General features: G+C 44.1%; 2 protein-coding genes across 2 annotated transcripts; one reads left to right on the top strand and one right to left on the bottom strand.

Moving 5' to 3' along the window:
• Window positions 1-1,405: 1,405 nt before the first annotated feature.
• On the bottom strand, window positions 1,406-13,368 carry xylt2 (xylosyltransferase II). Its single transcript, XM_072368562.1, has 11 exons — window positions 13,214-13,368; window positions 8,701-9,244; window positions 8,410-8,585; window positions 6,605-6,807; window positions 6,364-6,444; window positions 6,020-6,236; window positions 5,607-5,783; window positions 5,211-5,467; window positions 4,906-5,101; window positions 4,439-4,772; window positions 1,406-3,958 (listed from the first exon to the last, which is right to left on the bottom strand). Exons 1-11 carry the CDS (start codon window positions 13,343-13,345, stop codon window positions 3,636-3,638), a joined length of 2,640 nt encoding a protein of 879 aa, XP_072224663.1. The 5' UTR covers window positions 13,346-13,368; the 3' UTR covers window positions 1,406-3,635.
• A 2,241-nt stretch (window positions 13,369-15,609) lies between these two features.
• Window positions 15,610-24,253, top strand: LOC140273919 (uncharacterized). Its single transcript, XM_072369581.1, has 6 exons — window positions 15,610-15,862; window positions 15,925-16,041; window positions 16,512-16,621; window positions 18,653-18,745; window positions 18,998-19,168; window positions 23,354-24,253. Exons 1-6 carry the CDS (start codon window positions 15,610-15,612, stop codon window positions 23,492-23,494), a joined length of 885 nt encoding a protein of 294 aa, XP_072225682.1. The 3' UTR covers window positions 23,495-24,253.
• The last annotated feature ends 856 nt before the right edge of the window (window positions 24,254-25,109 follow it).

Below are 25,109 nucleotides of genomic sequence, written 5' to 3' on the forward strand. Positions count from 1 at the left end.
TGAAAACTTGACATTGAACGGTCACATTTTATGTGTTTTATTGGCAATATGAAATTCAACAGAGAACGTCCTCCTGTGATCCTTCTTGTTTACCAATGAGCTGCTTTAAAAAGGGATGGTTTTACTATTCTTTTAGATTTTCATAAAGCTGTATTCACCCCAAATTTCCATTTCAGGACTTGAAAGTCTCCTCAACACTCAAGGAGCTGAGGGCAAACAAGCCAGCAAAAAGCTGGAAAAAGCCATCAGTATCAAGTGCACTCTGCCTGGCGGGGCTGCAACAGGCCAAAACAGCATATACAACCACAAATTTAATCAGTGAAGAAGCAGGGGCTTGATCCCGTCTCACCACAACACTTGTTTCACAAATATTCACTAATCTTGTTACTAGGCCCTTGAGGCATATAGAGGGATCAAACCATTAGGATAGCAGCAGTGTCAGAGCAATAAAATCCAGTCTGTGAGCGTTCCAAGAGGAAAGCTTCGACCCGCAGTCCTATTCATTTGAAGATGTGCAAGCGCGACATGAAGAAAAACAGATTGAGAAACAGCTGCCATTCTTGATGATCACTGCACATCAGTCTGGTTCCAGTGTTTAGTTAAATGAGTGTAAACTCTCCGCCTCACAACTTACGAGTGGAGGGATTTAGGCCAGAGACGCTGCGAGATTATCAGTGCTTTTTAGTTATTCAGAGCAAATTCCACTTCTTAGGAATTGGATGTGTTTAAAACTTGATAATTAACACCAGAACAGCGCCAAGTGAGTAACCTACCTTATGTGTCAGCTGTTCATTATAAGGGAAAGGGATGGATGGGGGTGTCTGTCCATCGTCTGTGTCTGAGTCAACAACAGATGACCCGTACGCGCTGTCCGAGGAAACCATCCTCACCTCCTCCTCCTTCATCTGTCTCTCGCAGAAATCATCCATCCTGCTCCACAGATCCACAGACTTCTGCTCAAAACCAACCGCAATCCTGCAGGTGAACTAAACATGCAAACTTCCTCCTCTCCCTTTTTGACAAGTTCCTTTCTCCCCGGTCACCACCACTCTGCCCCTCCTTCTCTGCAGGTGTCTTTTACTTCCGAGTGGTTTTTTTTTTTCCTTCTTTTAATCCAGTGTCGAGATGTAAAATGACCCGAATGTTGTGGGCGAGCAGGCGTAAACCTTAACATTTGTATATATGAGAGAGTTTGTTTTGGACAACGATGGATATGTCGCTTGCAGTATTTATGAGGTGAACCATGTTGAGGCTTTTCTTTAAGGAAGTGACAAGAAAGCGTTCAGCACCCTGGAGAACGCTTCTCCTCCTCGTAAATAAACCACGACCTTCCTTTTAGTAAAATAAACTGAAATGAACTGTCCATCCTAGTTTAGAAGAAACACTCCAGTATTACACCACAAGCTTTAACCTAAGGTGTTTATTGAATAGTCTCTCCTGTGAGCTCCTCCAACAGCATACAGTTACAGGCTCGAGTTCCCAACTCAGATAAGACCCACAGAGTGGAAGATGACTCACCAGCCAGACTGCTGCTGGCTATCACAGCAGCACGGACGGAAAAGCTCCCCCTCCCACCCCCACAGAAAACACGTGACACTGAACAGGTAGTGTCAGACATGACCCAACTTCAGAGCAGATGGAGGAGTGCTGAGAGAAGAACATACAACACACAGATTCTCTCAAACAGGATAGAAAAATAACATTTGCTCGACGCCGATTACTCTGCTCTTATTTCCATAAAACCAGTGCTTCACTGAAGCAAGTGTGTACTCTGCGAGGTAAACAAGGTCACTTGAACTCATGTGGCGGCCAATTATTATTCAAGAACACGCACGTTTGCATAAAACCATGTAAAAATCCAAATCAAGAGACGGACAGTGGGGGGGTCTCACAGGTCACACACTGGAAGCCGTTAGCTTACAGTAAACAATTCATCTTTTTTTTGACAAAGGCAGCTTTGATTCTCCCGATCACACTTAAATTAAAATCACTAGCGCACAGTGTATCGTTCACCATTTTTTTTGGTTTGGCGGACACAGAAAGTCGAAAACGAAGCCCACGTTAAGAACGGAACCATCCTGGGAGGCGAACGGACACACGAGTGTGATAAATACTGCATATACACGGGTACACAGGAGGTATAACGGTCTGCATTTTCCATGCCTTGCATTCGGAGGACATTTTGTGAATTTTGTACATTTGCCGTTTCGTTGCCACCTTCATTTACAGCAAAGTATGTAAAGAAACCAACTCAAACTGCTTGTTAGCTCAGCTCAGCTCAGCCTGGAGGAACAGAAAAAGAAGACGCTCGACTGTCTCGTAAAGGTCAAATCTACCCTGGACAGCATCTAAAGCTCACCAATGCACCACGTTTTAGTTTTCTGTATAAAAACATCTTCTCACAGTTAACTCCAGGTGAAATTGGTGTTCTTCATTTACATCATATTTTGCCAAGTGGCAGGTGCCAGGTGTAGAAAACAGATGGATGGAATCAAACAAGTGAGCCTTAAATGAGCTGGTGGATGGATTTGGTTTCATTTTCTGTCTGCTACCAGGCCACATGCTAAGCTAAGCTAAGCTAAGCTAACATACAAACAGGAGAGTTGGGTCAAGCTTACCGTCTCGCTCTGTAAAAATGTTCATTTTGTACATACTGTTGTGTTAAAACTGTTGAATGCAGCCTGCTTTGTTAATACAAAGCAGTCTAGGCACTTCCTTTGCCCAGAAAAACAACTCAGAGATATTTTTGCAACAATGGAGGGACTAATTAACACAAACACACACGACACACACATAAAAAAAAACAATTTCAGAAAACTTATTAGAAAAAAACCCTAAAAACTGCTTGTCACAGAAAACTCAATAAAAAAAAAAAAAAAACTCTTTAAAAACTCGCTCCTCGTTCTCGAACCGGAGTTACAGCCCGAGTGTGTGTAACTGATGTGTCGGTGCTAAAGGTGGTGTCTGTGCGGGTGTTTGAAAAAAGAGGAGGCGTGAGCTTTCACATGACCTACCGAGGTCTGCTTGCAACACTGTAACTGAGTGACCAATGTATAACATCATAATCTAATAGTAAAGTGCACTTCATCCATCTGTTCCATGTGCCGACACAATAATGCTTCAAAATAAGCACAATAATAAGACTCAGAGGTTCCACTCTCCCTTGAAATGAAGATAGAGCACAGCATGGAGCCTGAACAGTTCTCACAACTCCCTCCCGTTTCCTTCAAAGTGGAGGAAAACTGGAAGATGTACACTCAAAATTCTAACTTTTAACATATCCCTGCCAGGTAGTTGTGTGCCGGCTAAAAACACAACGACTCATCTGGCGTCCGTGTGCACACTTATCAAAAGAAGAACCAAAACATTTAAAAAATGATGTGATCGGTTTTTTTTTTTTGCTCTTGCAATCTTCAATGTGCAAATTTCCAGCAGTCATTCCCATGTCTCTCAAGTCTGTATCAACATTTCACTTCAAATGCTGTGACGCAGGACCATCGCTGCGTATGTGCTCTTAAGCTCTTGACTGACCTTCGGAGACAATGCTAAGTTCGTTCAGGTTCTCCTTGAAGTCTCCGATGTAGGCTCAACTGTCCCGCAGTCTTCCCAAGTCTGTAGTTTATGTTCTCTCTGGGCTACCTAATCCGCCCGTCACTTTTGACCGGGGCCAGTTCAGACTTTGGGTCTGGGGACAGGGTGCTCCAGGAAGTCTTAGAACAAGATCCCAAAGCTGGGCAAGCGGAAGTCTGCGTGGTACACAGGTCGCCTATAACCCAGAAGGTCCCCATGTTGCTGTCCACCCACGCCTCAAGGGGCTCTCCCACCAGCTGAGCGTTCCGCTGGGCTGCCTGCATGGCCGGCTCCTGGGGAGGCAGCTTCAGCACCGAGCTCAGCTGCTCGAAGCTCTGGTCCAGGTACAAGTTACCTGGAGGTCCTGAATGGAGCCAGCTGTCCTCCTCTGGAGCGGAGAAACAACAAGAAGAAATTAGCTCAACACAACACAAATTGCATGAAACATTCTAGCTTTATTTGAAAAGAAGTAGGAGGACGTTTACTATTGAAAATCTTTCAGTGTCACTAAATTCCCGTGAAAGACCTAAACTAAATGGAAAAAAAATCTCAGTTTTCTGTGCTTGAGAGCATATATTTGGGTGTCCAAAGTCACTCAAAACTCAAAGGTGTGTCATTAAGTGAGTCGTTCAGATGACTCATAATAAAGCTGTGCCGAAAAGAGGGATGGGTAGTGGTCCGGGGCGGGCTATTTACTGTATGCTCTCTCATACTGTATAATAACCTGCTCTAAGAGTCATGAAGGACTACAGACATCAAAAGAGGCCGATCCTGAGGAACAAAGGGGCGGAGTAGAGTCCAGTGGCTCAGGTATTAAGGTTTTGAGAGATGCAGTGGATGTGTTAAGTGCCATTTATCCACGTCTCACCTTTGCGCAGAGGCTCCTTATTATTAAAGGTTAACGGCATGACGAGGAAGCGAACTTCCGCCATGTGCTCCCATTGTTTTAGCACCCGTACTCTCCAGGTGCCGGGCCGCAGGGGGTGCTGCAGAGGCGGTTTGTACTGCGTGTACTCGGCGTCCACATCTACCGTAATGTCATAAGATGCTGCCACCACCAGAGCTGGGTCGATCCAAACAATGGTGGCTGTGAGATTAGGGCCACGCGCCCACTTCTGGACCGCCAGAGGTTCGTCGAAGGGGCCGACCACCCCACCGAAGTTACGGAAGATCCTTTCTTTGGGATCCCACTCTGTTCCGATCTGTTTGGGAGAAAGAAATTAAATTGGAATGAAAATGCTTTTCTTCCAATATCAAAATATAACAAAATGCTCCCAAAAACTTTTTAATTGGGGTGAAAAAAAGATTAATATCTCCCTCTCAAAGAGTGCTTACCTCCAGGTTCTTGAGCCTCTCGAACTCTCTCAGGTTTGTCTCAAGGACGAGCGTGGCCTGCGGAACGGCCCACACCTCTATCGTCTCCTTGTCCTTTGACCCCAGAGCCTGGACTTCCTGACGAACCAAGTACCCTTGGAAGCGGTCATCATAAAAGTACAAATGCACAGAGAGAGGGTAGCCTACCGCTTCAAACCTGCAACGGCAAGAAAAAAGGAAACAGCTCACCCACGAAGAATTCAAAGAGACCTGTATTTAACGTCATGTTCAGTCCAAGTATCAAGAAAATTAAGCAGACGGTCCACCTGCAGGCCTGCGTGTTGCTCTGAGAAGTCACCAGACTCTTCAGGCCCAAACGGGAGAAAGCAGAGTAGGCAGTGAGGGCCACGTCACTGAGGGAGCCCACACCGTCCAGCTGCTCGAACAAGCTCTCCCAGTATGCCTTAATGGCAGCAGTTCCAGGAGCATACTGCCCATACAGGTGGGTGTCCAGGATGTCTATGGCCTCCTGGTTCACTGTCGACTCAAACTTTCGGGCAAAGAATGTTGGACGGGTCAATTGCTGTGGGTGAAGAAAAAAATATATATATAATTTTATTAACACGAGACTGAGAAACAACGAGCCAAAGTGGGGAAAAAAAAAAAAAAAGAGAGAAATGACAAGTTTCTGGCTCTACGCTGCCCTCCTCTGGTGCACTCACCTGAATCCGAATGAGGTCTTGTGGTTTGAAATCGTTGGGAGAGCAGCCGCACCAGTCAACGATGTGCTTGTACTGGCATTTGCAACCCAGCTTACGATTCCAGTTGGTGACGCGCAAGTTGTTGTCCACCAGGGAGTCACACATATGACTGTTCCCAAGCACCGTGTGGAAGAAGGACTGGGAAGAAGGGGCAGAAGCAAATACAAGGTTTCTGCGAGGCTGCGCAAGGAAATAAACCGTAAGCTCTGTCATAATGAAGTTACTAAACTATCGAACAGACGCACGACCCGTCTCCAACCTCAAACTCTCAGTTACAAAAGGTCCCAACTCTACAGCAGTGCTGACTGCAGCTCCTCTTCAGAGACTAAACTACACGGTGGAGTAAGCCCGTGTCTCATCTGGCACCTTCTTACCTCAGCGGGGAGCAGAGCGTAGGTGTAGAACTGCTTCAGCCCTGAAACCAGCTCATCCTGGGAGTTCATGACATACTCCACAAAGTGACGGGTGAGAGCAAACCAGTCGGAGCCACCCGAGACCTCCAGGCCTTTTGGGATACTGCGTTCGCCCAGACGCCACATGTGGTTGTCGCACTCATGGAAGAGGCGGTCCAGGCCCTGCTTCTTAATAAACCTTGAACAAAGAGCAGAGTTGGATATGATGAATAGCAAAGATGAGGCAATTCTATTTGGAGCAGTTTCCAAAGTCAGTATTCGAGCCAACTTTTAGCAGGTGACTATTTTAGTGCTCCAATCCTCACCTTGCGTTCTCCCTCCCGTGGGACTTGAGGAAGTTCTTGTCTCTGTGCAGCGACAGGAACGCCACCAGTTCATCGTTGGTCCTGCATTACGGCGAGAGTTGAGGTGAGGAAAGGTTAAACCAGGCAAATGGCTGTCTGCCACTTTCTAATACTGCTAAAGTAACAGTTGAGCATAGAGCCCCATTTAATAGCTGGAAAGTGTATTATTAACCCTTCTGCTCCGTGCACGCATCCCACTAACCTAGTTGGGAAGTCTGTGGCGCTGAGATTGATGAAAAAATCCCACTTCCAGTCCAGCATGGACAGCAGGTCCTGCATGCTGCGCAGGTAGGCCTTCAGAAGGCTGGCTCCTCCCCAGATGGTGACCATGCGCCAGGGCGTGGCTCGTATGTTTGGGTACTGCAGAGCGATCTGCAGGACCTCCCGATGCATGTAGCCAGACCGCTGGAAGATTTGACAGCAAAAGATCAGTTCGGGAGTTCAATGACAGAAAACTGGTTCTGCAACAAACCGGAATCTAGTTGAAGCCTGCGATGGTTCCCTCAAATCTGCAGCTGCTGCTCCTAAGCAATCAGACAAAACTGGCTCACGTTGAAAGGGAATTTTGTCTGAGAAGACTACCAACCATGTGGGGCTGTGAGTCATCATGATAACCGAGGGTGAAAAATCTGAATCTGGTTATTTATGCCAGCTTTTCCTCCTTTAAATGTCTACTGTTGACAGAAACAGATTAATCAGCTAAGCCCGAGGTATAATTTGGAGCAACATCTGGAGCAGAGAAAAAGCTTTAGGAGGGAATAAAGGACAAGATCAAACAAGTTGAGGAGACGCAAATTTCCAGCTATATGCAGAGGCTCCGCAGAGGCTGATAAGATTAATTAATAGCTGATTAAGGAGCCGTCCAATATCCAACTAAACACAGCTACTAATGGTTCTGCAGCAATTAATGGGCAATTACGAGAAATAGGCAACTGAAAACGAATTGTTCAGGGTAAAAAAAAAGTCTAATCGTATTTGGTGAAGAACAAACAAGTTGTAATTAATCTGCCGTGAATGTTTAATAGAGGTCAGAGAGCGTTGACAATCGCAACAAGAACTTAAGGTACAGGCATGGTGGAGAACTTTTTTAACCCAAAATAAAGATAAAACTGAGATTCTGGTGTTCGGAACAAAGTAATCCCCTGCATGGACATGACAGTGTGATTGGTCCTCCGTCATATTTTGAAAACACGTAAACCATGTCCTTCCGGTAATTCTATTTGGGATTATTTTATCTGTGATGCAGTTATTTGTATTATGGAATGCAGTTGCTATTGTGAAGCACTTTGGTCAGCTGAGGTTCTTTTAATGTGCTATATAAATTCATTTGAACGTAAGATTCTGTCTGATCTGTGCGCACCTTTGCTGCATTCAGAAAATGAGGAAACGGGGAAGAAAAGGGAAGAGGGCGACTCTAAACTCAGTCCTCATGTGTAGAAAGTGGGACACAATAGAGGCTTGGGTGATAAATTACTGAGCAGCCTGTTGACAGACTCCAATACAAACTGACCTGTATTCTCTCCTCATTTCTCAAACCGAGTTTTGCCACAGAGATGGATGAGGTAAGGCCTGCAAAGAGTCTAATATGGCATCTGTGGTGCGACTGTCCCACTGACTTATTGTTACTGCCTCCAGTGAGCCGCTCCATTGTCACTTGGCAGCAGAACAGAGCGACTTCCTACGACACCGCGACCTCTCCAACTACAACAGGTGCGCCGACTACAGGAACCACGTATCCCACGTCTCTGCTCAACACATCCGCGCAACTGTCTTTTGCCGTCCACCGACACACACACGTTAGCAACCTTTCCTCCGCTAAATCCAACCCCCAAGAATAACCACAGGTAACTTTATCCAGGCTAATCCCCTTGACCACACTGCGAGAACAGCGGGATGAACTCAACCCACCGCAGTGCTCAGAGATCTAACCACATTTGGGCCTTAAATGTTGCCTAAACATGAAGCTATGACTATTGATTACAGAGCCGTGTGGTAAATCCACCGTACCTTGTCCACGTGGATGTAGTAATAGTGGTCTCTGTGGTATATGGCTTTGATGAGACGCTTGAGCTGCCGCACGGCGCGGCCATGGACCATCAGAACAAAAGCCACTCGGACAGGGTTTTCCACCTTGGACAGACTGAGGTCCAGTTCGGTAGCAGCCTGAACCGACTGCGATACACCTGGCCCAAGAGGACAGAGACATAAAGGACTGATTTAACGGTGTCTGGGGAAATGAGAAAACGAAAACTTTAGCGTGAATAGCCAAACATCTGAGTATTTTTAAAGCATTCTCACCTAGCTGGGGGCAGAACTGAGGGAGGGCAGAGGGCATGAGCTGGCCGGCTTGATGCTGGCACACGATGTTGGCGATCTCCTGCCTGCACTGCTGTGACATGGCGCGGTGGAGAGCAGACAGCGCATCCTTGCCTGTGATGTCACATTTCGGCAAAAAGTCATTGTTAAGGGCTTGGTGTGCGCCGTCCACACTGCCTGGCTCCCCTGGTAAGGCAGCAGCTGGTAGTTTAGCCGCTCCTTCCACCCCACCGCGGTTCTCGCTGAAGTTGCGGCTGCTGGATAGGTCGTGAGCGACTACGCCATCTAAACCAGCCGCCGCCATCCCTCGCTCCTGGAGAGCCTTCTGCTTGGTGTTGGGCTTTCCTGCTCGGCGGCTGCTCCCCTTCCTCTGCGTGCTGGCTGCTGTGCCCCCCGTCCTCTCGAACCTGGCACTCCATCTGCCCCTGCTCCTCCCAGATATAGAATTCGGTTTCTCCCAAAGTGCGCCGTCTCTCTTTGGGTCCTGGCTGTTGTGGTCGGGCAGCTTAGACCGTCTGGTTTTTCTCTGCAGAGAGCAGAGAAAGAGATGACACACATTTCAAATCTGGATCTATCGTCGGTAATTGCGTGAGAACGTCTTGGCTGAACATTACCAAGAGGAGGAGTTGAATCATAATTCAGAAAATGACATCAGATAAACAAAGCAGAAAGAGTCCCAGAGGGAAGGATGTGTTTACTTGTTATTTTGATTTATCTCATCAGGGTTATTTTTAGCCGAGCCTCTGTCTTTTTTGTGGAGCTGCAAAGCTGGATAGTCGCACACTCCACAGCCAATCCAGTGATTCAGCTGCAGACCTCAACAAACACCAGTCTGCTGGCAAAAAACTGCAGAGAAAACGCGTGTAAATGTGGGACTTTAAGATGTGCGTCTCACTTTTTGCACCGCAGTGGGAAAATAATCTCGTACAACTCACAGTTACTCTGAACGCTGAAACTTTTCATTCTTAATTACTCAACAAAAAAAAGTAATCCCTGCAAAGTGGACAAGTGCGAAGGATAAATAGGATTAATGCAGACATACATCACTTCTGCCGGGTACCACCTTGCTTTTCTTTATCATCGTTATGGGATTTAAAACTCAACATCGCACTGTATCATCTTCACTTTGTGTTTCGAGTGGAAGGATATGAAAAGCTGCATTTTAGAACTTTTTAAAGGCTCCTTAAAACTTACAGACATCGTCTTCTTCAATCACAAGGCTTAAAATCCAGTAACCTAAACATTGTGTAGTCCGGGCTCATTTTCCCCAGTGCTGTGTGAGACTTGGCCTCAAAGCAGAGCTGTGAGGAGGATCAGTCACAGCAGAGCACAAAATCACACATCCACAAGCGAAAAGCAAAAAAAAAAAAAAAAACTTAATTCAAGACACTTTTAAGCCTTCTTGCCAGATAGCATCACAGCGCTGGCACACTAGATTACCGGATGGCACTAAAGCGTCTTGAGAATATACACATCGGGAAGAGGGAGGGTGAACAGTGAGTGGGCTGAGAGATCTGAGCCTCTTTACAGCAATGTGGCAGAATGTGGGTTTACTCGCCTCACACCGCTGGCACGCCGACAGCCCAGAGATGGGTGGGAACGCGAGACGAACCGGGCCTGTGCAGTGAGAACCGGAGCCAGATGATACGCTGCCAACCAATACAGCACAGTCAGAGCCGCTGATTGTAGCGGTACAGTAAGAGGCACTGGGAAGCAGCTACATTTCTTTGCTGCAGACCCAGCAAACTGCAGTTTACATGCACAGAAGTAAGAGGTTGCTTTCTGCAGAGGAAGCCCAGTTTCTCTGGTTCTGTACACATGAAGTTGGGTCATTTCATGGACAAGAACAGCAACTCCGGGGTTAGGACTGTGCAGGTTCTGCGTGGACAGGAAAGGTTTTTGGCTAGTGACGTCAGACTGGGCGTCGCTATCTCTTTGGTCCGACATCAGAGTGTGCACCAAATTCCCCGCCGTTGACATGGCAACAGGAGACGCCTGCAAGATAATGCTGACCTTGTTAACTAGGAGGAGATCAAGTTACACGGCAAAGACCGCACCGCGACTTTTACTTTCCCCCACATGTGTGTAAATGGTTTTTCCGTTTTGAACAGCATGTCTTACAACTCGTTTTATGAGATTCTCAACAACTTTTGTTGGAAACAAAGACTTTGTTTCACACGAGAGCAAAGGAGGAGCATCAACTATCAGGACAACCGTTTGCTGAGGATCATTTGAATTCAGTGCCAATTCTAATCTTGGTCTCAGTGTCAAATTGGCAGGCAGTTTCTCTTTTGAGAAATGTTTATCTTAAGATAGCTGTTTTGTTTCACATTTCCAAACAATAGCGCCACATTATCTGTCAGTTATGACTGCAAACGGTATAAAAAAAGTTCTTGTACATGAGCTGAGCATGCTGCAGAGGCCAATATTTCAATTTCCCTTATCGCTCCCTTTCACGGATTTTAATTAAGACCATAATGTCAAAAACGTACTGATTCAAAGACAAGCTCTTTAGTGTCCAATTCAAAGTCAAGTGAAATCACATCAGCCTCCCCATCTGCTGAAGTGCGACTCAGCAGCAAGCACTCAGCTCTGCGGGAGGAGGCGCGTAAGCGCGACAGACTCATCTTCTTCTGTCCTCGCAAGATTCCCTTCGCTTTTTCCACACAAGGAGCTTAAAATATAATGCCCACGATGGCACTCGCATACGCAAAGCAGCCCGCTGATTAGAGCAGATGCAAGATAACACAGAGACTGCTGAGCACGAAGGAAGCGTTCGGTTGCAGCGATGATGAATATCCACTCTCAAGACTGAAATTTGAGTCTGCTCCTCCGAGTCCAGCGACATCCAATGACCTCGTGCTGACATTTGCATAGATGTCTGCCAACACAGGTGAATAAAAGGCATTGACACATGCGATGAGGAACGGTGACACATGTCTGAGGCCATGATTCACAGGAAATCATGGGAATCATGGGAAATCTGATTACTGGTATTCAAATAATCTGTCCCCCCACTACTAATCATTCCAACTAGTATTCCTTTGTCCAAACTACCAACCAGGAAGACATTTATGCCCCCCCCACAAAATTCTACATGGACTACGATCAACCACCGCGCCTAAAAGACATTTCTTTGCTGAGGCATGTTCAAGCTTGAATACATCTGATAAGGCAGCAGAAAGCCTGAGGGGTTATTGTGCAAACAGGTGGCAAAAGTCAAAAAGACTCTCAGCAATATGATGAAAAACAAGTCATGTTTCTTCAGTGGCACATTCGAAGGAAATGGATTGCTTCATCCATGCTGGCATCATTTTTATTAGGCGAGGCACCTGAGAATGAAGCTCTGGCTTCACCGATTAGCTCACGGTTTAAACTGGAGTGATCCCCAACTAATAATCCCTCTTAGTGGTCATGGGGAGGCTGCTATCTACCAAGTACTGATCCTTATTTTCCCTCGTCTGTGGCAAAGGTTGCACATCTCTTCCCAGGTAAAGCCACTGTAACATTTGCTGCCCGTCACAAGAATATCATGCATGCATACATAGAGAAACAGCAGGGTTCCAGCTTCAGGCTTCAGCTTGCATTCCTGAACTCTCACAGCCCTCCACAGGTGACATCTGTTAGCAGCTCACCTTACGCTGTATACGGAGGGAGAAATGGAGCAGCCACTGCCTCAAGGTAGTGCAACTCCAGGTGTGTGTGGGAGACAGAGGGATGAAATTTCCACAGAAAGCTTAGCTTATGTCGGATCCATTGTACGAGTGGTATGTTGTGGGGGCAACACGCTGCTTCGCTTCAGCCTTCATCCCTGTGATATTTTCAAGCTAAATAAAGGTCGTAGAGACTTAGCACCCCATCGTTAAAGGCCATTGGTGGATATAAATAAGAAGAATACAAAAAAATAAATAATACAACAGAGCAGGAAGTGGATATTCGCGGACAGCGATGAGAGGCAGCTCATCCGTGTTAACTATTTTTCAATCAATACATCTTCACTCACTATTCTAAGCTGCTCAGTCAGAGTTAAATGACTTCATAACTTCCTTCATCTTAGATATGTAGAGTGGGTCCTCAGTCTGAATTTCATTGCGATTTATCAACAACAAAGACATAACATGACAACGACTGAGGACTACTACTGCTTTTTTGAAAAAAAAAAATTTAATTAAATTAAAACTTAACTGCCATTTAACTATTTCAATGAGTAAGTGTATTGTTGTAGTGAACTGAACATGAAGCATATTTTACAATGTCCTGAGTGTCGCGGATAGTGATACAAGAGCAATAAGACAGACTGCCGGGACGGGGCTGGTCCAGTTGTACAAATATGTTTCGGAACGCCGCTCTTCTCCAACTGCTAACCGCTAGCATCAGCTAGCGTCGCCGTATAATAACACACAACGAGCTAAGCTAAGCGCTAACGGCTAGCTCTACAATTAAACCCAACGGAACCACAGTGATGACAAAGATAATCAGCGGGGCTGTTTCTTACCTCTGCCTCGCCTTCCTCCAGACTTCTCAGACTCCATACCACAAGGCCTTGAATTAAGAGGATAGTTAATGCGGCGGCGATCGCTAGTTTGTATCGTCGGAGCAGCTTTTGCACTCGCACGCTGGCCACCATTTTTCCGTTTCCAATTCACTGGGAGCGCGTGCCGGGCGAATTCTGAACCGCGCGCCCACGCGGGGTCGTTCCGTGGCTCACCGTTGCTGGAAGAAAACCAAACTAAACACAACAAAGACGCAAAAGACTAAACAAAGCATGTCAGTATAGGTTTTTATAGTCAGGGATAAGGCATTTTGTTAGCATAATTTAATTAAAATATTCACAACCGAGACAGAAGTCAAGTGACTTTAATTACAAGCATACGAATTCATTTTCAGGTGTTTGGAAAAGTCTTTCAAATAAAAGAATCATGCCCAATATTGAGCATTACACTCTTGTTTTTATGTTATCAATTTCAATTCAATGTATCTTCATTAATGGGAAATTATTGTGCTGCAGCATTATTTTTTATTAAATACGTGCCAAAATAATATAGAAATCAACTGACAAGGAAGTAGTAAGTTGAAGTGTAGCAGAAAGGAAGGTGTGGTAGAACTCTTATGAGGTTGCCATCAGTGGGTTGGGGTGTTGTTGTTTTTTGTAGCCTGGCAACAACTTAACTGATGAGTGCACATACAACATTGGCAGGTAACGCAGGTGAACTCTCAGTAGACAACACAGGCAGACACGCACAGCCGACAGTTTCCCATCTGGGGTGCAGAGTCCGCCCTTTCTCGGTGACATGTCCAGGATCGCACCATCTGTTGTTAGCAAGCACTGTAAACCTCCTCCTTCAGTTACCTCACTGTCTGTCTTAAAGCTGAGTTCAAAGGTGTTAGAGCTGCTCCTGCAGCCATCTAAAAAAAATCTCACTTCCCAAGATGATCAAACGGAAGAAATAGTTTTCCCTCTTTAATCTTTTTCTCCATTTTCTGCCTGCTATGCATCCGAGATGTCTCCTCTTTAATTCATCTTCATTTGGGGGTCCAGTCATTACTTAGGCTTTGGAAAGCCCACTTTCCTGTCACCATGGTTACACATCATAACAGATGTGAAAATTGCCACTTACCAGTCCTTACTGCAGCATATATATTTTTTTTAAATCTAGCTTTTCACACAAAAAAAACTTTTCATTGAAAAGTGGAAAATCTCAAGACGATAAAAAGAAGACACAGTGTGTCTGGAGGTGCTGCAGCAGGCTGCCTGCCTCTATGTTATAATAATATATTATGTTATGTTAGGATTTAGCAGACATGTTGAAAACCTTTGGTCTCTTGTTCTTTTTGCTGCAATTCTAGTCTTTTCTGCAGAGCTAACTACCTTATCTCCTCCACCACAAAGACAAAGATCACATAGACTTACAAATGGCCTCTCTACTGTTGAATTGACCCTTTCTTTAACTTACAGAGCAACATATATTCTGTACATTATATACTCAACAGTAAATGGCAGAACAAACTGCCATTAGAGTGTTATATTCTCATAAGCATAAACTCGTTTTCAGATTCCCATCTTCAATATCCTCTGAATTCAATATGTTTTAGGCTTGAGCTAAAAAAAACCAAAACATAGATAGGTCAAGGTAGGTAGTGTTTAATAGCGGTGACCACTTCCTTCTTTAAAAATGCAACAAAAAAAGAGCTCAATGAAGTTTATTCCATAACACCAATAATTATACATTTATTAGAAACACCCATAGTTGTGCTGGAGCTTAGCATCTCATCTGACCAGTCAACAGCTACTTTCTTCACCTCTAATGATGCACAATATACAGAATGCATGACTAATCTCTCTTTGCTGTCTGTAGTCTATTGTATTTACAGCAAATTCAGGGAGTCTGGGCCAAAGCCTAATACATAGAATGCATACAAAAGAGATCTAGTTGGGACAGAGGATATCAATGTCTCTACATGAATTTGACAGAATTTATGATCACCCCCCAATATTCTGAATTGGCCTGTCTTACAATTAACCAAATGATGTGGAAGCCTTCAATAGTTTATTGGGTGTTGTCTGGCAGTTTAAGTAGGAACAAGTAATGTTTTCCATCGTTTCCATCCATGAATACTAATGCTACATTTAGGCTCTTTGTCTGGAAGCAAATCCTCTCAGGATGGGACCCCACTGTCTCCGGGGTAACGGGACTCCGGCTTAGGCATCTATGTGTTAACCTACAACTCTGGATACTATCAATTAAACAGCAGAGGAAGCAGTTGTGTGCTTTGGATATAAGCCTAGATAACGCACCAAGACAGACATAGTCGTTTTATGAGCCATGTCAGTGATTTCCTCTGCACACAAAGAGAATCAGCAGAAAAATCCATGTCAATTAGCTTTGGGTAATGAGTCCGCTGGCCCGTGCGGGTGCTGCTCCCTGCCAGCGTTCAGTCCATAAAGCAAAACCTGCTGCTGTCGAGCTCAGAGCCGAAGCAACGTCACGCGGTTTGGAGAGGACGTCGGTGCGCCTTTACGCGCTCTTATACGCTGTTGGCACGTTTACCCAGCGAGGAGAGTTTGAGATCCTACTTCCAGAGCTCAAGTGGACTGTCATCATGTCCCAGACCGAACGGGCGATTAAGAGGAGCGACAGAGCTAGTGTGCGCCTATTTTTCTGATGCGTAAGATGAGAGTCTTTGTGTTGAGGCTTATGAGTACAGGAGGATTTCTGAAGAAAACTTTAACGGTTTACACAGAGGAGATGTCCACAACTGCCAGTCCAACCACTCTACCCTCACAGCTGACACCAGAACAAGTCATAGTGGTGGCTGCGTCCTGTAAGTAAACCGTTAATCCTGTCACAAAGTGTCCGGTTGAATGTTTATCCGCAACTATTTCTTTCAACGGATCGGAATGCGAGAAACATCTTGGAAACAATGTTATTAGCAATTTTGTTGCACTGTGATAAGGGATGCATAGTCATACACGAATGTTTTTCATGTTTAGTGATTTGGTGTAAGAGCATCAAATGTGATTGCCACAGCTCAGCACTCAAAACTGTTGAGCCATTTACTGTTATTCACAAAATTACACAACCATGTCTGTTACTTTTAAGCTTTTGTTCTTGACATAGAGTTACAGTTTGTTCCATGGGAAGGAACTCAAATTCCCAGATATATCTGATGAAAGAGAACAAGCTTATAATTATATGTTAAATTCAACTCAAGTCAAAGAAGTTGCTCTATATAAATGAACTTTGACTGTGACTGTGACTTAACTGTGACTCTCCTCTCCTTCTTTCAAACAGTTTCTTCTCTGGTGTTCTTTGTGGCTATTGTGGTGCTGCTGTCCATTATTTACCGCAAGGATCCACAGTGCTGCAATCACCGCTCCTATCAGGAGCCACATGCAGATATGGTGAGATGTTGGCAAATACAACAGCAACGACAGGGTGAACGCAGCTTTTGTGCTGAGTTTTCTTTTGAATGTGACCCGTACGTTCAGTTCTGCAGTGCAGCACTTGAGACCACACCAAGAGAGGTTCATGAGCAGCACCACTGAGAAGTGTCAGACTGAATTTGCTTGGCTGTTGCAAAAGAAGTTGAATAAACTTGATATGATCATTGTGAGGCAATGGATTCGCCTCAGTTTGAATTAGCTGCCCTCAAGAAACTCTAATGGAATTGGAGAGGATTAGCACTTACCACGCATATTGATGCAAGTTCAGCACCGCTGTAATTAAATCAGTACAAATCGCATTTTTCTTCCAACGTTGGCTCTGTGTGCGAAACAACATAGATTAATCTTTTAGATCTTTGCAGTCTCTGTGTGTGTGTGTGTGTGTGTGACATTATTAATCAAATCTTTTTAGATTTCACACCTCCAACATCTTATCTTTTTCTATCCACTAGAGATAATACTTGAATATCTGTGAAGCTGTAGGAGGTGGTGCAGGATGAATTGGAAGAGGAAATGCAAATGGACCAAAGACGTTAACTGCTCAGTGGTTGTCCATTCTCTTAACTTCCCTTTCCTGACTTTTCCTTCTCACCTCCAATAGTCCCAGGGGTGCAGTGTGAGTGTTATCTCTGGACTGCAGAGCCACAACTCCTCCACAGAACCTCCCTAATTTAACAGACAGGAAGCTCGGCTCAGCTGTGGTTTTCATAGAAACGTTCTGTTCTCTTAGTTCTCTAAGGAGCCAAGTTGAATTTGAGTCGCTGCAAGAATAAAAAAAGAGGCTTTCATTTTAGTAAGTATCAGTGAGGGAAAGTTCTGTCTGAGTGGCAAACACACAAAAACTCTCTTTCATTGTGTTTCAGTGGGACATTTCACATCTTCAACTTCACAGTCACATACCTTTCCCTGCCTCAGTTTGCTGAGTGAATAGAGTGCAGACCCTGCTGTGGGTGTTGGGGACACAACAGGGACAATGGATCTCCTTTAGGTTGCGGCGATGGAAAAAAAAGCGCGGCACTGCAAGGATCCTCCCCCGACTTCAACACTGATTTTACACGGTTGTGCTTTTTCACACTGGCTGAATCAATGGCAGGCGACAAAAGAACAACCCCTCTTTTCTTTTTCTCTTTCCTGAGGACGTTCTTTTGCTTCTTTAAAGTACAAACCAGGAGGGAAACCTGACCTTTGCCATCACCTTTTTGGTGTCCTCTATCACTTATTTAAAAGTTGTAAGGGTTATGGCAAAGGTCATCGCTGTACGTCATACTCAGTGTGAGTGATGTCATTGTTTAATCTGGCTTGGGAAAACTGAAAACTGAGGGAGATTCTTCAGTATTAGCTGTAACTACTCATAATATCTCTTGTCCACTTCATGATGGATTTGATTTCAGTCAAGCAACAAATTGACGTTGTTATAATGCCCTCCCAAATGACATACAAGACCATAATGTGTACTGGAGTGTGATCGTTAACAGCTACCTGCTGTAGTTACAAGGGGAACAGAAAGCCTCTGAAAAGACCTCTCTGTGTGGTTTGTTGCCTGGGGACCAAGATGACACAGTTGGACATCACATTGTTCTCCTCACAAAGGAGACTTATTTAGACCCAAGGCAATTAACTGTTTTTTTCCCTGGCAGCCTTTTATTAGGATCTCTGCACCTCATACAGTGAGACACTGTCATCTCTTGTTTTTAAGGGGGGTGTCAAGGGGAGGAGGCACGGAAATCAGAGGGTGGTAGTCTTATTGATCGGATAATTTATGGTACTGCTAAACAAACCGGTGTCTACAGGGATTAAACAAGGCATGAAAATTGGTCAATTGAGCTGAAATTAGTGAATCTCTTAGTAATTACAGATGGGGAAACAAGATCCTGTAGTGTTTCGCACTTAGTTAAAATACAAACTGACAAATTCTTGTATAAAAGCTAAAAAAATAACTACGATTCGCATGTGCTTCACCTACTGAACTCAGAACTGTTTGTATTCCAGGACGCTCCTCCTCAGTACTACAGCAGCAGGCAGACCCTGGTGGGATCCCCTTGTTCAGAGCAGACTCACATCATTGCTGACAGCAACACTCAGGTGAGAATACAGTGTGTTGGGAGGATCTGCTTTAAGCCAGGCAAGGCATCAGTGTTCTCCTTTGCATACGCCTGCTGTACAATTCACACACCATTGGATAAACGGAATAATCTTCACCACAAAGTTCAAGTGTGTTGCTGTTCGATGTGGCTATCACTGATAGGGCTTGTTTGGACCAATATCCATCCTCAGTAGATGAAAGCTTCTGTTTCCTGTCCCTCTGTGTTTTGTGGCCTTTGTGCCACTTACCAGGCAGCTGATCTGTTCTATGTTGGCCTGCCCTCAAGCTACAGCCTGCCCACACTGGAGGCGCCCCTGCCGAGGCTCCCCTCCTATGAGAGTGTCCGAAAAAAGGACCGCCAGAGGCAGATCCACATGATGATTGCAGACCGCTTTGGCCTCAATGGACCCATTGTGACAGAGGTAGGGTAAATTGGGATTTAAGACCTTGTCACTGCAATTGATACAGTCAAAAACACTTTAACAATGCTGCTCTTCAGGGGCTGTTGTTACACTTCTAAGGGTGGGGTTTGGGGATGATATTTTGCTTCTATTATAGTTTCAATTAAGTTTTAATGAATGCCTGGTTATCATCTGTACACTTTAACAATGACGAGAGAGTGTAACAAGTAGGCTCTGTTGAGTATTAATTTCTGCCACACAATATTGTAACTGGACCTTGTTCAAAGACGAGGCAGCGTTTAGAGAACTCCAAACAAGATGCACTATCAGCTCATCTCATGCTTGCTGCCTCTTTGTGCTGGTGGCCGCATTTCGAGGTTTTAACCGTGTTGATCTTTCGCTGAGCTTTTGGTTCACACAACGCTTGAGCAAACATGGTAATGAGAAAAAGCACATCAAACATTATTAAAGCCTGCATCCACGAGTGCAAACAGTGCCCAAGAATGCACCTTTGTGCTCCTGTCTTCTCCTGCTTCTTCTTCTTTGACCTTCCCTCCTTTTTCTTGGCCAAATACATGACACACATACATGGACATACACATAAAAACACATTAACAGAGAGCTCTCTCTAGCCATCACATTACTAGTCTATGGATAGCATCCCTCCTCCCCTTTTAGCCTATTAGGGGAGTTCAGATGATGGTCCCTTAATTCCCCTGTCTGTCCAGCAGCCTGAGGCAGGATAGTGGTAAAAGACTTCTGCCTGTTACGTGTGGTTTGGGTGTCAGACAGAGGGCAGGGTTGTAGGCTTGCTCTTGTCGCCTGAAGGCCCCCAAGCAATTAAAAGATAAGAGGACTCAGTCAGGGAGTCTGAATCTGCTCAATTTGATCAGGAAGATAATGAACAAAAAAATGTTCCAACCAGCTGAAGTGGGAACAGATTAATTGGTAATGTAAATACAAACATGTTCCAGTTAGTCTAAGGAGTAGATTTCAAGCCTTCCAGGCATCAGGACGATTTCTAAAGTGCATTGCAGACATGGAAAATGTAATATTAATGGCTTTAATATTCTGTATTAACTACATTTGGTCATTTGTGTGAAATATACCCACAAGAGTGACAAAGAAAGCCATGGTGCACATGCCATATTTGTCATTTGCACGATATTTGACAGAACAATGGGTATAACACCAAAGCCCTTTAGGCTGGTCTCGCATGTATGTCAATGGTCTCATGTCTCATTCACTTTGCATTGGGTGATGTCTCGCATTGCGAAATTGAATTCTGGGCCTGTTGCTTTGCTAGTGTAGCTTGTGGTGGACACTTAAGAATAGTTTGATAGCAGTGGAGGCGCCAGCCAATTAAATCGCCTGACTTCGCATGTGTTTGATCTTGGGACTCAGTGTCACTACAATTCCAAACATCAGGCCCGTCTACTGTTGAACATGAATTCATCACATCTGACTGAAGAGACTCAGTTGTGTCGTTAGTATGTGGACTAGATGCAGTGCAGTGCAGTGCTGTCCATTTTGTTAAGCATCTTGTTCAACATTCTTCTTTGCATAATCTCTTCCAGGGGCTCCAGAGCAGTCACTTGCATTGAGCCAGACTTCTTTACAAGTTTGTACAGTTTCCAGTGTAGCAATGGCTCTAGAAAAAAACCCCAAAACTAATGTTTTAGTCTGATCAAAAGCAGACTTTTAAAATGCATGCAAACATGGTTTCGTACAGCCCAAACTGTATGAAACTGAACTACCCAGACTGTCACGTGTCACAAAACGGATATAGCACGACACAGAAAACAGTTCAGGTGAAGAAACGGTGTTTAATAACCAGCAGAGGTCAAACCAGGTAGTAACACAGCGTAGCAAACAAATCCAGTAAGAGCAGGCAAAAGGGAAGGTCCAAAGTCCAAAAAGGCAGGTCAATACACTAACACTCAGAATCAGAATGACAAGTTACTAGATAGCTGGGGAAACACACAAGACAATCTGGCAAAGAACTTAGGGAAATGGACCGGTACATATACACTGAGGGGCTGATTCGCTGATGAGGAGCAGGTGAGTATGGAGATGGGGCAGGCCAGGTGAATGAAATCAGCAAGTAATGCAGAGCAGGAGGGAGTGGCAGAATCTGAAATGACATGAGAGTGATGCTGGGCTTACACCAAACGATTTTCACAGTCCCAGACTCTCGTCATGTCGATCGTTAAGTTTAACGTGGTAATCTGCAGTCTGCGAAAGCGTTTCATACCAGTCTTTCCCTAGTCTTGGGCTTGGGATCATATCAAACGTGTTTGATATTATCACAGGTCTCAGTGACGTAACACAATCAACAACCAAGATGAGCACTGACAAAATCGGAAACAGGAAAGCAGACAGTCAATAACAAACATGTCGGCGGACGTAGAAGAACGAGCAATATTCTGTGGCGTTTTCTCATCTTTTTGTTGGGTTTTTCACTACAAGCCACTGCACAGACGAGCAGCTGTAGCTAAAAAGCTGCTTCTCCTCCATTTTTGTAAAACTTCTGTTGAGCATGATGGGTAAAAAATTGCATGATGGGAAAATTTAAAAAAAAAATCTAGTTGTAGTCTTGTAAATAGTGACCCTACAAGATTCACAGTCTTTGTAAAATCTTTAGTCTGAGGCTAGTCTGGGACTAAAAACACTAGTCTTTAGATGTGAGATGATAGTCTTTCAGAGTCTTTTCTAAGTCTTTCCAAAGTCTTCTGGTGTGTGGGTAGCATTAGTGTGGCAAAACAGGAGACAGACAAATGATAAACTAAAGCCTGTGACACAGACAGGACTAACACACCCAGATACTGCTGTTGTAGCTTGATTCACCTCTGCACATTTAGTCAGAAGACTAAATATGTCAGAATCTGGGATTAAAAATCAGCCCCGTCGTTTAAAGCATTTTCAGGCTGTCTCTCTGCTCTAATAAAACCCTGATTTTATAACCACAGCATCATCTGACAAAATCACGATTCAAGTTACTCAAAAACATCTGAGCAATGAATTTAGCCATACTTATGTGTGCAATTATCTCCCACAGAGAAAGTAAGAAGCGCAGAATGTCTTATACCTTTTGTGACACAGTCCTCAGCATCTTGGCATAAGACGTGCTTCAGTCAGTAATTTATTTCCTTTCCTGTGCATGTAAACAGTTGCAAGAATGATGGTCTACTTAGATGGCCCAATTGAGCTGCAACCGCAGCTCAAGTCAGCTGTGCATGGTTACATGCATATGCATCTCTCTCCCTTTATTTTAGTCTGTTGTCCAAGTAAACCCTGAGTTATCCGTAGTCCTTTACTGCTCCCGCCTCTTTTCCACAGATGAAGCGAGTCTTTTTCTTATTTCAGGTCGACCAAAAACCATCATCTTTGTCTTACTCACATTCAGAATGAGGTGATTGTTCCCACACCATGCCACATAGCGGCCCACTCGTTCCCTGCTCCCACTGCTGCTTAGTCATCTGAGTATTTCTGCAGATGATAGCACTCTCAGAGTACAGTCATGGTAGAAAAAAACATGTGAAAAAAAACTGTCAGCAAAAGTGTTATTTATTTAAACTGAGGAATGGTTACCGTAAGTCTCTATGAGGGCGTGTTTCATTCCAGACACACATGCAGACAATTGAGGGCACTGCGGGTGTGTGGTCACTCAATATCTTGAGAATCATGTATCTCATGCATGTGTGCTAAAAATCAACTCTGCGTGTCTGCAAACAGGTATATATGTGGACGTCTGATCAGAGCCGCTCTCACACCTACACACTTGCAGATGTACAAGATATAACATCTGCCCAAGAGTTGCAGCTTGTCATTGTGGGGCACTGAGGTCATGCTACACAGAGCGTGAATATGCTGATGAACTATTTGTTTTGTGTCATGTATTTGGACAAATGATGAATCTAAATCCAGTGCTCACTCACTTTAAGCTCCTCATAGATTTTCACTTTATTTACTGAGCATGTGGCTCCCTTAAGTGCTAAATGTTTCTTTGGGTTTATCAGCGACTTTGTTTGTGGTTTGCTGTCAAAGTTAAAGCAGCTACTTGCAGTAGCTGAAGACTGAATGAGAACAGTTCAGTCGTAGGCCTCAAAACCAAAACAGTGAGCTGAAAACTTAAAGTGAAGAAGCTGCTTCTAAACCTGTTTTGCTCAAGAACTCTGTTTTGTTTTTTTTCATCAATCCCTGCAGCCTCCTCCCACATACGAAGAGAGTATTCGCCAGTCTGTGGAGCTGCCATACAGCATCCTCTCATCCAGCTTGGACATCTCCCCTCCTCAGAGTTGTTACACCAACACAGAACTTGTTGTTCAAACCGACACAGCTCACTGAGTCGGCTCTGTGTGGTTCTACCTGCTGTGTGATGTTGAGCAAGCTCGTCGATAAATGTGAGAAAAAAAATGTGAAAAAAAACTTGATAGCTTTCATGCAGAAGAGGTTACCAGATCAGATCATGATCATGGACTTGATCCTGCACACTTTCCACTTCAGATACCTCAAGTCTATTTGCTGGGGGACGGCTAATGTTGATCATGAGCTGAGGAGCAACCAAAGATTGCAGAACACATCACTGGCATATTTGAATGTTGAAAACACTCATAGAACATTGGACATTCTTAAAGTAAGGTGGCTGGAACATCTTGAGGAAAGTAGGGATGATGAGACCACAGGACTGAAACGTACCACTATGTTGACTTCATGAACATTTTTTTTTTGTTTTGTTTTGTTTATTCTACTGCTCCTGAACTAGAAACCACATCCTCGTCTTTTATTTTCAGGACTGTTTAATTAGGAGCTGCTGTAAAGTGGGTGTCTTTACCCTGCCGAGTTGGGACCACACTGTTCCAGCATAAACCTGAAGGAAGGAGGGTTAAAAAGGTGCTAATGAGATTATAATAATGAATTTACTTTGTCACCACTTTATGTATTATATTGCCACTACTGATTTTGTCTGTAAAGCAAGATTGACTTCTTTTTTTTTTTCATAATTTTTCTCTCTTTTTGTTTTGGGTCAAATGTATTTCATGTAACTTACCATGTGCACAAGCCATATTTTTGTCATGCGTAAGTCTTGTACTTTATTTATTGAAGAAAAAACACTGCCATTACGTCAACTCTCTGTGGAAATAAAGGCTTCTATGGCTTTGTTGATGGAGTATTGTAATTACACAGCAGCAGTTTATGCATATTTAACAAAAAAGCTCCGAATGACGCATGAATTTGAAAGATATGCGTGTACAATAAGTGACATGACAGAGAAGGAAATTTCCAATGAGACTGTTGTCAACAAATGTTCTCCTAAACTGACTGATCTGAAGCTAAAACTCCTTCTGTGCTGGAAAATAACAACATTTTGTTGACTGTATATTTCCCATAGGAAGATTGTTTTAAATGTCCTCCTTTTTTTCATAAGAAACATGTTCCTATTCATTGCAGATCAACCTGAACCTGACCAGATCAACCTGTGCAAAAATGTGGAAAATAATTGTGTTCATACTTACAGAGACATTTTTTTAATTTTCTGTGTCAAACGTTTAAAGTAATGTATTTGAGCGGCAGATATCTGCTGTGTCAGCACCATGTTTAAGGTCTTTTGCACAACAGCGAGACGGTAAGCCAGAAAAAGCTGAATGTATGCGGCATGTGTTGTGAGAGAATCTGTTTTAGGGCAAGACATCTTAGATTCCAAACCCTAAAAACCCCTGTTTTGTAAAAACCTAATCAAGGAGATTCCCTTCCTAAACCTAATCAATTACTCTTCAGTGCGTAAACCTAACCAGTGTGTGACTAACAATACAACTTGTGTTTTAAACTGTGAGACACCTTGGATTCAGACATGAGACAAACTCAAATTTTCAGAGTGACAATCATGTGTAACTCTTGACTGTGAAACCCGGAGTTTTCTGTCTATTCTGACTGACAAACACTCCTTCGGTGACAGTGTCAG

The sequence above is a fragment of the Leuresthes tenuis genome, unplaced genomic scaffold (assembly GCF_036924035.1).
Source record: "Leuresthes tenuis unplaced genomic scaffold, fLeuTen1.0.hap1 SCAF_17, whole genome shotgun sequence".
NCBI classification, from domain to species: domain Eukaryota; kingdom Metazoa; phylum Chordata; class Actinopteri; order Atheriniformes; family Atherinopsidae; genus Leuresthes; species Leuresthes tenuis.

Bases quoted from the DNA above. Each gene is read 5' to 3' on its own strand.
- xylt2 (XM_072368562.1), bottom strand. From the start codon at position 13,345: ATGGTGGCCAGCGTGCGAGTGCAAAAGCTGCTCCGACGATACAAACTA. The intron at 6,808-8,409 runs GTACGGTGGATT...CAAATCTTCCAG, and splicing joins ACTACATCCACGTGGACAAG to CGGTCTGGCTACATGCATCG. The intron at 6,445-6,604 runs GTTAGTGGGATG...GCCGTAATGCAG, and splicing joins GCCACAGACTTCCCAACTAG to GACCAACGATGAACTGGTGG.
- LOC140273919 (XM_072369581.1), top strand. From the start codon at position 15,610: ATGAGTCCGCTGGCCCGTGCGGGTGCTGCTCCCTGCCAGCGTTCAGTC. The intron at 16,042-16,511 runs GTAAGTAAACCG...TCTTTCAAACAG, and splicing joins CATAGTGGTGGCTGCGTCCT to TTTCTTCTCTGGTGTTCTTT. The intron at 19,169-23,353 runs GTAGGGTAAATT...CAATCCCTGCAG, and splicing joins ATGGACCCATTGTGACAGAG to CCTCCTCCCACATACGAAGA.